Source organism: Sinocyclocheilus rhinocerous, unplaced genomic scaffold, assembly GCF_001515625.1.
Source record: "Sinocyclocheilus rhinocerous isolate Xijiao unplaced genomic scaffold, SAMN03320098_v1.1 scaffold1537, whole genome shotgun sequence".
Classification (NCBI taxonomy): Eukaryota; Metazoa; Chordata; class Actinopteri; order Cypriniformes; family Cyprinidae; genus Sinocyclocheilus; species Sinocyclocheilus rhinocerous.
The window spans coordinates 426,272-438,247 of NW_015659384.1; the positions used below are offsets into that span (position 1 = coordinate 426,272).

Below are 11,976 nucleotides of genomic sequence, written 5' to 3' on the forward strand. Positions count from 1 at the left end.
GTTATTGTAAATAATATAACACTATGAACTCAATAAATGCTTTTTAATTTAGGCATCACAACACAATATAGTGTACAGTACGAAAAGTAGTTATTCATTATAAGATTTGCTAAAGATTACATTTAACAGTGCTATTTTTAACGTTTTAGAGTGAGGTTATATGATGGCAAAGGTAATCTACCAGTAAATGTAACAATAGGGGAAATGAGGATGAACAATGTATTATGTTCATTTTCGTTTGGATGATGTAATTGCTAGAATATCGCTGTTCTGCAATATGTCACCTAGGGAGGTCTTGTTGAATGTAACAGATATAGATGCTGAATTTGTGACATTTAAAAATTCAAGTACATGTATATATCATTGTAAGATCTATCTATCTATCTATCTATCTATTTATATATATATATATATATATATACACACACACACACACTCACACACACATCGGTTTGTAGATAAAGAAGATCCTTAAATATCTGTGTGATGTCTCATATCTGGGTAGAAGTTACAAACATCTAAACCAGTGGTTCTCAACCAGGAGGCCGGGACCCACTAGGGGGCCCCAGTAAGTCTTGAAATGTAAATGTAGTTTTAGTAACACACTATAATCTTAATTAATATGATTAAAAACAAAAAATAAAAATGTATCGCAATCTTGACATATTTTTGTGTTCAATTGTTTTATTTCAACAGATGTGCCAGAGGTTTGTGTTAGCTTAGATAGGAGATATTTAGAATATTGTCTTGGACAAAGGGGGGCCTTGTAGTCAAAAAAGGTGGAGAACCTCTGATCTGAATCTTTTTGCATATATTTTTATAGTTCATTTGAATGTTTTATTTGCAGACTGGTGAGATGATGTCCATTCCAGACTCAAATACTGTAATCCAAGTTCCTGTGGATGACTTTGTAACCATGATTAATAACTACTCCAAGGTAGGCACATTATGTTCTGGTATGGTGTAATTTCCTATGGGACCATTATAATTACCTAATTGACCATTAATTGGACAATTGTTTGACGTGCCTTTTTGCATGATGTGGCAACTAAAAATGAAATTAAAAGAGTTTTGTGGCCGAAAGGGCAACAGGAAAAACTAGCAGTCATGACCTTTCCAAGAAGAGTCAGAGCAATTAAGGGTAATGAATATAATTACAGGATCACCTCTCAATTATGTAAAAAAATAATCTGTAAGCTCTTTAAAATATGCTGTTGCTTGATCTTTGAAAAATACATGTCTTCACACTGTAAAACATGACCATGAATTTAACGGTAAAAGACTGTAAAAATGCTACAGTAAAAACCTGTTAAATGGTTAACGGTAAATTCCCCTACTGTATACGGTGAAAAACTGTATTGGACATTACATGTATTGGACATTAATTTTACGGTAGTATACCGTTTTTGGAAGTGAAAAAGACCGTATAATTTACAGGGAATAACCGTAAATTGACATTCCCAGAATTCCCTGCATTACATTTCAAATTTGATGGTTTTTTGTTGACAAAACAGATTTCAGTACTTCAATAAGGTTGGTATATTAACATTATATCAGTTAATGAAATTACGGTATTTAACTGTAAATGTATGTTAAAACCGTAAAACCTAAAACGTTGCTACCGTATTTTTTACAGTAAAATTCCGGCAACCACAGCTGCCGTTTTTTTACCGTAATTTTTTTTACACTGCAGAATTTTGACAGCCTTGGGATTTCTCTCCTGATTAGGCTCTGTATTGGATTTATTTGTTTTTAATATAGAGGCAATGCAACGGTGTGTTGATGGAAAGTGGCATATCTCTGACCACTTGGATCCAAGGACATATGAGCAGGAACCCAAGCAGAACCCTCAGTCTGGTCGTGATTGACATAGACAAGTACTTCAGGTGAGTGACTGTGTCAGACATAGTTTTATTTTTTTGATAACTTTAATGAAGATTTCATCTAAATGCTTTGACAAAAATACAAGCTTTACACTTCTGTAATAAATAATTAATGCTGCATTTTTTCAGTTTTTATACCCTGAGTGATTTACCAGAATTAAAATTAAAATAATTTTTTGAACAGTAATCATAAAACAAACATTTGCATTAGCATATGTATGTTATGATATATTTTGAATGACAGAGTTTATAATTGCTTAATTTTGCATTTAATGTTCTTGTGCAGATCCCAGAATTCAAAATGTCAGAAGAAATACCGCGAGGCAGTGCTGGGTGAGGAAAAGAATGTAGGACTTCAGGGAGCGCAGAAAAAGAGAAGAAAGAAAGACGATATCAATCAGCTTCCTGAGGTCTCGCGAGTGCAGGTGGAGGAGGTAAGCTGAACCACCTCATTGGCAGTCGATATATATAAATTCATGGCCATATTTGAGGTCCTCTGCTTCAACTCAGTCTTTTTTCCCTCACCTGTCCATCAGGCTTTGGTAGACCTGCAACTGCAAACTGGGGTGCAGGTTCGCTTCCTCTCTACCTGGAAAGACTTCACTGATTATATTACCATGTCAACCAAAGCAGTAGCCGAGGCACCGTTCAAGTGAGTGGGATGCCAGTTTCCATATTTATCGCTCTCCAACCAGCTGCATCTTTAGCTACAGTGGTTTATTTTTTACTTGTGTATGTTTACTCTTCCCAGGCGGGAGCGAGAGAAGACGGGTTTCACGTTTTGTTTGGAGAGTGAGTGGGCAGGGGGTCAGAAGGTGGACCGCACAGGGAACGGCCTTCTGCAAGTTTGGAAGAGACAAATACAGCAGTTGAACCGCGTCAGCCCTGATATGGCCAGTGCTATACTCAGTGCCTACCCCTCTCCTCGGCTTCTTGCTCAGGTTTAATCTGTTTTCAATTATTGAAGTGTGTAACAACTAATACAAATTGTATTTGCCAACCCATTATCGGCAGACAAATTAACAAATGGCATATACTGATCTTTTGTAAATAATTTTATGTATGACATTTAATGTTTTTTGGTGCGAGATCTCATGTTTGAATGTACATTTGTTACTTGTAGGCATATGCACGGTGCAAATCGGACCATGAAAAAGTTGGTCTGCTGGCAGACATACTCATTCGTCGCGGAGAGGGTGTGGCATCTACAACTCGCAGAGTTGGTCCAGAGCTTTCCAAACGGCTGTTTCTTTTGATGATGTCATGTGATGCTCATCAGCCCCTTGATTCTGCTGTATAGGTTCTTCTGTCTCCTTGTACACACGGGGACAAATGTCAAAAGCATTGTGTTATATATATTTATTACAGTTCAGATATTTTATAAACTCCAAGCCTGAATTTGCCAGATTTTCAAAGTTATATTTTTCTGTTTTTACTATAAATTGTTGCTATTAAATGTTTCTCAAAGTACCTAAAAACCATTTTACTTTACCTCCATCAGAATTAGTTTTCCTCAAATGACCCCATTCCAAACCTTTATGTACCTCTTTATACTAAAGGGGGAACCTTGAAAGTTTCACTTTTTTCTGGAATGCTCTTTGAGTTTTTTATTCTCTTCATCCCAGTGGCAAATAACCTTGGATGGCAGAAGCCGAAATGCAGTAAATTCTCAGAAATGCTACACACGCACAGTATTTCTTGGACACATTTAAGACCCATAGGTCATACCCAAGCTGTTTCATTTAGAATTCATTCACGTTATGTTATCTTTACATATATTAGCAGCACTAGAGAGGGCACTGTTAATTGCAAAAGCAACAGTTTCAGTTTTGGCTTTTTTCCCGTTTAAGGCACTACTTCACTCCTTTCAGTACCAAAATGGCCCCTTGAGCACACCATACTCACTGTCTAAGGACTGTAGAGGCTCATGGCTCATTTCCAGCACATTAGAGAATGGCACCTGACCAAGGAGTGTCGTGTTGCCGGAAACGAGCGGTGGGGTAACGAGCCGTTAAATGTGCTTAAGAGATGAGCTGCATGCTTCATCCCTGTCCCTGAAGGCAGTATTTCCGCTACAGTTTAAGGGATGGCATAACAAACTATGGCTAGTAGGTGTGTGCTTGTGCCGAAGGGAATTATATGAGCAGAATTACTGCAGCTTGAAAAGGGATCACCTTGGAGCGATTGTTTAGCTGAATCGTATGAAATCCAATTTTCGTGTACTCTGAACGCAGACTATAATAGCTTTTATGACCTAGAGTCTGCAGTGCTAACATCTTCAGTGGCTTGTGAATGGTTGAATGGGACTTTAATTTCCAAGAAGCAGTTGTAGGATATTACGACTTACAAAGTACAATGCAACTCATCTAACCTAAATGTTTTGGAGGAGGAATTGTTTTTCTCTGAAAGTGCTCCATTTGCATCATAATACAAATATCTGTGGAAGTGCAAAGGGTCTGTATATATTCAGCTACTGTGTCTGCAATGTGCATATATGAGTCATGACTACTCCACATGATAGATTGCACCCTGTAAAGTATTTCTGTTCAGCAGAGTAGCAGTTTCTCATTTCTGGTGCACGTGGGATTTTTCCTGCTTCTTGTTGGAGATTAATAAGGATTGGGAGTGGCGGTAGGTCAATGTCGGCCACCTTTACTCACAGTCAATAGAGTGGGAAGCAAAGCAGGGCTGTTAGTCACTGTCTTTCTCTGGATATTCTCAACTCAGCTCATCTCTTGGAAAAATGCGCCTTCTTAATGGCCGCCACACAAGATGGAGTGCCACAGGCTGCGCTGTTTATGATTTTGTGAGTTCGTTTTGTTCCAGTTACAGTTTTGTATTCTTGGCAGAGTGGGTGCACTTCCAATTTCTTGGGTTGTGCCACAGTAATGCCACCTGTAGTGTGCTGGCCCTCTGTTGTCAGTGGCATAATAATAATACATTTCCTCAGGCAAGTGATATGGCAACAAGACAAAGCCTTTGATATTATCCTTCAATTGCATTCTTGGTGTGTTTTGCCTTGGCGCTCGGTGAATCACGATCCACTCTGAGCCACTTGCTAAAACGACAAGAGAGTATGTCAAAGACTCCACAACAATCTATTTCAGAGCATGAGTAGGCCGGTCACTGTGGTATTGGTTTCTTTGCCACCAGTGTTCAATCAATGTTTCCTGCTTCTCTTTAAAAATAAATCATTATATGGCTCTGCTTCTGCCTTTTTGTTCATTTGCAAATCAGACTCAAGCAATTCAAGTGTTCAGATATTCAAAACCCTCAAGAAAACAACTTTGGCTGCCAGAGCTAGAGGATTTTCAACTACAGAGGGAAAACATTGCATTGTTATTGCAGGATTTTGTTTTCTACCTTGCCCTCTCCTACTAGCCTTTTTTAGATTGCACATATGTACAGAGTTTTCTTCTCTTACACTGGATTTTTGGTGGTTTTTGGTCCAGTCGGTTGGCTGAATTTTTGATTGCCACATGAGGGCAGAATTGCTTCACACTGACTACACTAACTAGACCAGTGAATCCACACTGGTGTTGTTGTTCTCAACTTGATGTTTTATTGAACACCACATTGCGATCCAACGCAGTAGCAATATTCTTAAAATCGAACAAATGCATTAATGTTACCATGAACTGCATAGACCCAACAATATGCAAAATTGTTATTGTGACAGGCTCTGTGTCTGATGTCTCTTGAGTTTTAAATGCTTCTTTCTCTTAGCAGCCAGTAATTCACTGCACAAGTTTATGCTCCCTGGCTGCAAGTGAGATGTAGTCAGGATTTATTGATTTTATTTTATTACTTGTCACATGCAGGTAAACAAAAAATACTTTAGTCTTTTTAAAAATATTTTTAGTATTTTGTGTTACATTCCCAATTAGTTTCTAGGTGCAAAAGGGAAATAACATTTTAAAGTGAAGGTTAGCAGAGTCAAAAAGAAAGGTTTGAACCATTCTCAGTCCCAGCACTCAGTACACAATAAGATGAAAATTAATTAATTTATAATAAACAAATGACGACATATACACTGCAAAAAGAACCCCAAACAAACAATTTAAACATAAAAAACAGCATTTCTTCAGGAGCAGGTAAAGCCAAAATAACAAACAAAAGATCACTACCTGCCAGAAGGAAATCTAGTTAACCTGCAAAGAAAAATACAAATAAAACAGAACTCTTACCTTACTTCCTAACTAGCAAAAACAGGAGAAAATGAGAACAAAAGAAAATGGCACCCATCTCCCTACTGCTCCAACGCTCAATAATAGGCAGATGACTCAAAGCTGTGCACTACAGCAAACACATTTAAGTTTGTTTTTTAAGTTTAAGCTTTACACATAAGGCTGCACACTACAGCCATAACACCACATTTAAGCTTAAAGGGTTAGTTCACCCAAAAATGAAAATTAGCCTGTGTTTTACTCACCCTCGAAGCATCCTAGTGACTTTCCTAGTGACTTTCCATCCTAGTGAAGTGACTTTCTTCTTTCAGACGAATCCAATCGGAGTTATATAAAAAATTGCCCTGGCCCCTCCAAGCCTTACAATGGGGGTAAGCTGGTGTTGGTGGTCAACAGTTCAGAAGACGTGAAATAAAGTGCGCGCATCCGTAATAAAACGTCCCTCACACGGCTCCGGGGCATGAATAAAGGCCTCCTGTAGCAAAAACCGTAGGACGTCATCCGCCGGATGACGTAGGAGCGCAGAGAGAGAACAAAACGCCATTCACGAATTAGAAGCACAATACGAGAATTTTGTGAAGAATAATGTTGGAGGATTTTGATATAAGCCAAGAGGCGACTGGTTTTCCTTTGCTAAAGTAAGGAAACTTTGTTTCCCTTGCTCCTGCATTTCTCAGAGGCGCGCGCACGACACCTACGTCATACGTCACCCGCCTGAATGTCTTCCATATACCACAGTCAGCGGAAGTGAGAAAAAAGTGTTTTTTACGTTTGAAATATGTATATTTATCTTACAAAAACGCATGAATTCGCTACAGGAGGCCTTTATTCACCCCCCGGAGCCGTGTGAGGGACGTTTTATTACGGATGCGCGCACTTTATTTCACGTCTTCTGAACTGTTGACAACCAACACCCGCTTACCCCCATTGAAAGGCTTGGAGGGGCCAGGACAATTTTTTATATAACTCCGATTGGATTCGTCTGAAAGAAGAAAGTCACATACACCTAGGATGCTTCGAGGGTGAGTAAAACACAGTCTAATTTTCATTTTTGGGTGAACTAACCCTTTAAGACAAACCAACAAGCACAACACTCTCATGCTTTTGGGAGAAGGACTCTCTCACAGGCTCACTCTCTTGTCCTGCTTAAATATTGGTTGCTCTTAACATTGATGAGGAGCAGCTGGTAGGTCCAATCACCTAGATTAGAACATGGAGGAGCACAGAAAATATTACAAACATACAACAAAACTACAACTCCCAGCAGGCCATTAGGTCCACTGGCAGCACATCAATGAATGACATACACCATGATTATAAAACACAAATTCATACATCCTGGGATGCAACACCCCCACCCATAAGTTACAAATACCACTGCATTTTGTAATCAAGGCAATTACAGTAAAACAACACTCACATTTCACCTCAAGCCTGTCAAGTCAACCAGATTAAATATTGTGATGAAAGTTAGCGACATTGAAATTTGCCACTAAAGCAATTGAAACAACCATGACACTACCTTATTAGTTTGCAATAATTAGAGAGTGCGTCTCGGGGTTCTGGTGCTGTAAGGTCAAGGTGCTCTCTGGTCTAGGGTTTATAACAGTCCATCAAAGAATACTTCAGAATGACCATGGCACTCTTGTGAATTAAAAAGCCTTTATTATCAAATGGCTAAATCCAAGAAATCTAAAAACTCTCCAACGCGTTTGGACACTAGCCTTCTTCAGGGAGAGCAAACAATAAGCTTAGCACAGGTGAAGGTAATAGATGCGTTCGACTTGAAGCACGGCTACAGACGGCAGTCAATGAGAGTAGCCGCTTGCAGTCGGGGGCGGAGTTGAAAACAGACACGTCAAGCCGGACATTTTCTGCTCCCGTTATTGACATTCACGCAGTGTTTGCATACTCTGTCACAGATGAAGTGAATTAAATGCAATATTTGTCAAATATACAGACGTTTCAGAAACGTTTTCATGAGCAACAGAAACACTTTTTATATACTGCTTAATACAGCGCCATCTTTTCAAGAATAAAGTTCAACGTAATCATATATTATTTAGCCGCTCTGGAGAAACTGCGCCGGCTGAGTCGGCTGCTCTCCAAACGCTCTTGCGGTGCTTTGATGCCACACGTGACAGTGATGTGGTGTTGGCGCCGTCTCAAGTCGGACAAAATTACCAACCGGCATGCACTGCTTCAAGTCAGATTGCGATCGATCTGCGCAGTGCTGCATGAAGTCGAACGCACCTAATGTCATTCATTAAGTCATCTGATCATAGTCATGTGACCAACAACTCTCTATAGCTTTACACATTCACAAAGACAGCAATTTTCACACTCAAAAAATACAGCATATTTTCATACTCAAGAATACTAACCAGGTCATTCCCTAAAATTACACTGATACCCTTCACAGGCAGTTCAGAGCACACTCCTATCTTGACAGGACCTGAAACTAGTTCAGAAGTTTACCATTCAGAGTGTAAAGGTACTTTCACACAGCTTTGTCCAACACCTCGAACGAAGACACTTGTACCTGTATAGGATTCTTCTGAAAACAGGAGTTTACTGTCAAGAATCAACGACTGGGCACTCCCATGTCTCTTAACATCAAAATACTGTGAGGGGGAGAGTCAGGAGAGAGTGAAACAATTCCAGTTGATATGAAAGGTTTGTAATCAGCAGTGTCTGTTATGCCCGGTTCAGACTACACGATTTTAGCCCGATTTTGCCACGATTTGCTTGACGTAGGGTGTCGTGGGAATTCGTAAACGACAATGGGCGTCGGGACGCAAGATTCCATCGTTTCAGCACGTGTAGTGTGTCATAGTGGACAACAACCGATTCCGCGTCTACGATGCCCCCGTAAAAATCCCCGGCCGAATTACCTACTGTTTTTTGACAAACACCAAGGTCGTGTGGTAATTTAATTGCTGTCCGAATCCACATCTCTGAGTTTACCAGAAGAAATCGATTCAAAATTCAGTGTTTAAACCCTTTTTGAGCACTCCCGAACACCGTAAGGTAACGTTGTACTTCAGTATAATTTGCATACATATTTATTTCTGAAATGCTGAAAAGTATTTAAAAAAACAATACTTCATAACTGCTCCACCACAGCGTCTGGGAGCAGAAAGAGAAGAAAAGCACGTAACATTCGAAATGGGTCTTTATTGTGGCAGCAGCAGGTATGCAATACAATTTTAAAATGTGTATTATTATAAACAGATATATATCTATATATAACTATAGCGCGTCTATTTTCCTATTTTTAGACAGGAGATTTAAATGATAAAATAATAAATAGGATATTATAAAATTTATAAATTATAAAATATGCTTGGAATAATAAGAATACATTTTACATAAGTATTTTTAAATACATTTTACACAATAATAATACATTTGTAAATAAAATTAATTTTATTTACAGCAGACAATCATGTGACTGGCCATGTGAGCAGCGCATTCCCAGGTTCGTATAGGATCACAGAACTCGCTCCTCCACTGTGAATAAATCGCCATCCGAATCCATGAGTTTTATCACTGAGGTGATATGTAAATTTATTTTTACAGACGTCCATATGAGAAATAATTACCGTCCGAATCGGGCTTTAAATGAACATTCTCAGGTAACAAATTTAAAAATCTTCCAGTAAAATCAGGTCCTGCAACAATTCAAAGCTCATAATTTTACTGGAAAGACACAATTTCTCGAAAATATAATTTTTCTCCTGAGCAAATTTGACAAACGTTTGGTTGACTGGTTTTGTTAAATTGCAATAGCGCTGTCGATAGGCTTCGGGCACTAATTTGTACGCTCGAAGAATGGCTGCTTTAACCACATCGTAGTCTAAGCATTGCTCCTTTGGCAAGGCAGAACACACTTGCTGTGCCTTGCCAGATACATTACACTGCAGAAGTAGACCCCACAAGTCTTTTGGCCACCCCAGTTCATCTGCTACACGCTCAAATGCAACAAAATAGGAGTCAACTTCCGCTTCTCTAAATGGCGGTACAAGCTTTGTGCTTTGTAATGTCAAATGCAAATGTAGAGTGAGACTCAATGTTTATGTATTCTCTATCTGGGGGAGAAACAGCCTGCATACAAACAGGGGAGGAAGGAATATGAAAGCGTGGTGCAGGCACAGGTTTTTGGCGTAAGGTCTCTAGCTCCATTGAACGTCATTTAACGTCTCTTTCGGCCTCAATACGGTACGAAGATGAACAACCTGTAACTCATATTCTTGTTTTTTGAGAGAAAGGTCTAACTCTCTAAATCTAATAGAGAGTACAAGATCAATACAGATCTGCAGATGCAGCTTCTTCTGCAGTCCCAATACACTACAAAACCTCTTCTGAAAGTAGCTCTTTCCGAATTACCCTCTAAGCAGCTTCTTTGGAAACATCAATTTTAAACAAGTCAGCTATCAATGGCAAGTCCTTCTTTCTGCACTTATTAAAGACTTCAATAGAAGGAGCTAAAGTGAACTTGACCAAATCAAATTCCATTCCAACAGTCTAATCTCCTCTCACCCAAATAAATGAAAACAGTCAAGCAAAGCACACAGTTTATCAAAAAAAATTCCACCAATTTCTTAAATGTGAGCCGAATTAGAAAAAAAAAATGCTTTAGACGAGCCCCCAAATGTTAAGTTCCCAATTAGTTTTCTAGGGGCAAAAGGGAAGTAATGTTTTAAAGTAAAGGTTAGCAGAGGCAAAAAGAAAGGTTTGAACCATTCTCAGTCCCAGCACTCAGTACACAAAAGTAAAAAATAAGATGAAAATAAATGTATTTATAATAAACAAATGAAGACATACACTGCAAAAATATTTGATTGTTTTTATTTTCAAAATTATTTGTTTTACAAATTTATGATTTAATTACCAGATTGTTTTATCAACTTGCAGATTCCCTCATGAACCCCAGCAAACCCATTTTGGGAAAACATGGGCTAGAATGATAGAGTTAGAGATTAAATTGCTTGAAAAAGTTTGATTGGACACACGTCATGTAGAATTTTGTTATCCAGTCAAATGCATGATATATATATATATATATATATACTGTATATATATACACACACCACTGCAATGCTTTACTAGCTCCAGCTAGCGCCATGAAGCCTTTATAAGCCCTCCAGGATGAAGCGGCACTTTTGGTCTTCAGTCAGTCAAATGGCGCTTTTCCACTGCATGGTGTGGCTCGGCTCGGTTTGAGTTTCCACTGCAGTTTAGTACCACTTTAGAGTGGGTGGGATTATAGACATGTCGTTATTGTTGCGCTATCTCTACTGCCGTGCCGAGCGACCTCCTACAAAACTTTTTCATTCCGCGTCGTCCCATCAAGCTCTCGCTGGATCCGCTCCTTGGCTATCAATGAGAGGAACGTCTGTACTTACTCAACAGACCACGAAACAGCCATGGTTGTTTAAAAAAGGTGCTCTCATTCGAAACTGTTGCATGCGTTCAAAAAAAGTTGCGCTCAATCCTCGCTGGCTGTGCTGATTTCATCTAGCGGGTCTAGTGTCTCGTGTCACAAGTTCAATGACTCGGGTAGTGACGATTCTCTCCGGCAAATCAGTGATCAGCAGGGTGTACACGTCACATTTTGGTAATGGTACGGCTCGCTTGGAACCTCAGCCGAGATGGTACTGAAAAAAGTACCAAGTACTGTACACAGTGGAAAACCCCCAAAAGCGTGCCTTGCCGTGCCGTACCATGCCGTACTATGCAGTGGAAAAGCGCCAAAAGAGGACCCATGTCACAACCCTCTTGGTTGCCAGCATTAAATTTAAGGCTCTGAAGATAGCATATAGGGCCACCTACTGGTCTGCACGCTCTTACCTAAATACTCTGCTACATATTCATGCTCCTCCTTATTCCTTGCAGTCAGTCAA

The 11,976-nt window shown here is 39.3% G+C and overlaps 1 protein-coding gene across 1 annotated transcript in view; it reads left to right on the forward strand.

Moving 5' to 3' along the window:
• The window catches only part of eme1 (essential meiotic structure-specific endonuclease 1), a 12,308-nt gene extending 9,025 nt beyond the window's left edge, over positions 1–3,283 (forward strand). Inside the window, exons 4-9 of the mRNA XM_016532339.1 lie at positions 848–937; positions 1,762–1,886; positions 2,170–2,317; positions 2,420–2,535; positions 2,635–2,824; positions 3,007–3,283. Of these exons, the coding sequence (XP_016387825.1) occupies positions 848–937; positions 1,762–1,886; positions 2,170–2,317; positions 2,420–2,535; positions 2,635–2,824; positions 3,007–3,183 (846 nt within the window). The 3' untranslated portion in view covers positions 3,184–3,283. The remainder of the gene's footprint in view (positions 1–847; positions 938–1,761; positions 1,887–2,169; positions 2,318–2,419; positions 2,536–2,634; positions 2,825–3,006) is intronic.
• The last annotated feature ends 8,693 nt before the right edge of the window (positions 3,284–11,976 follow it).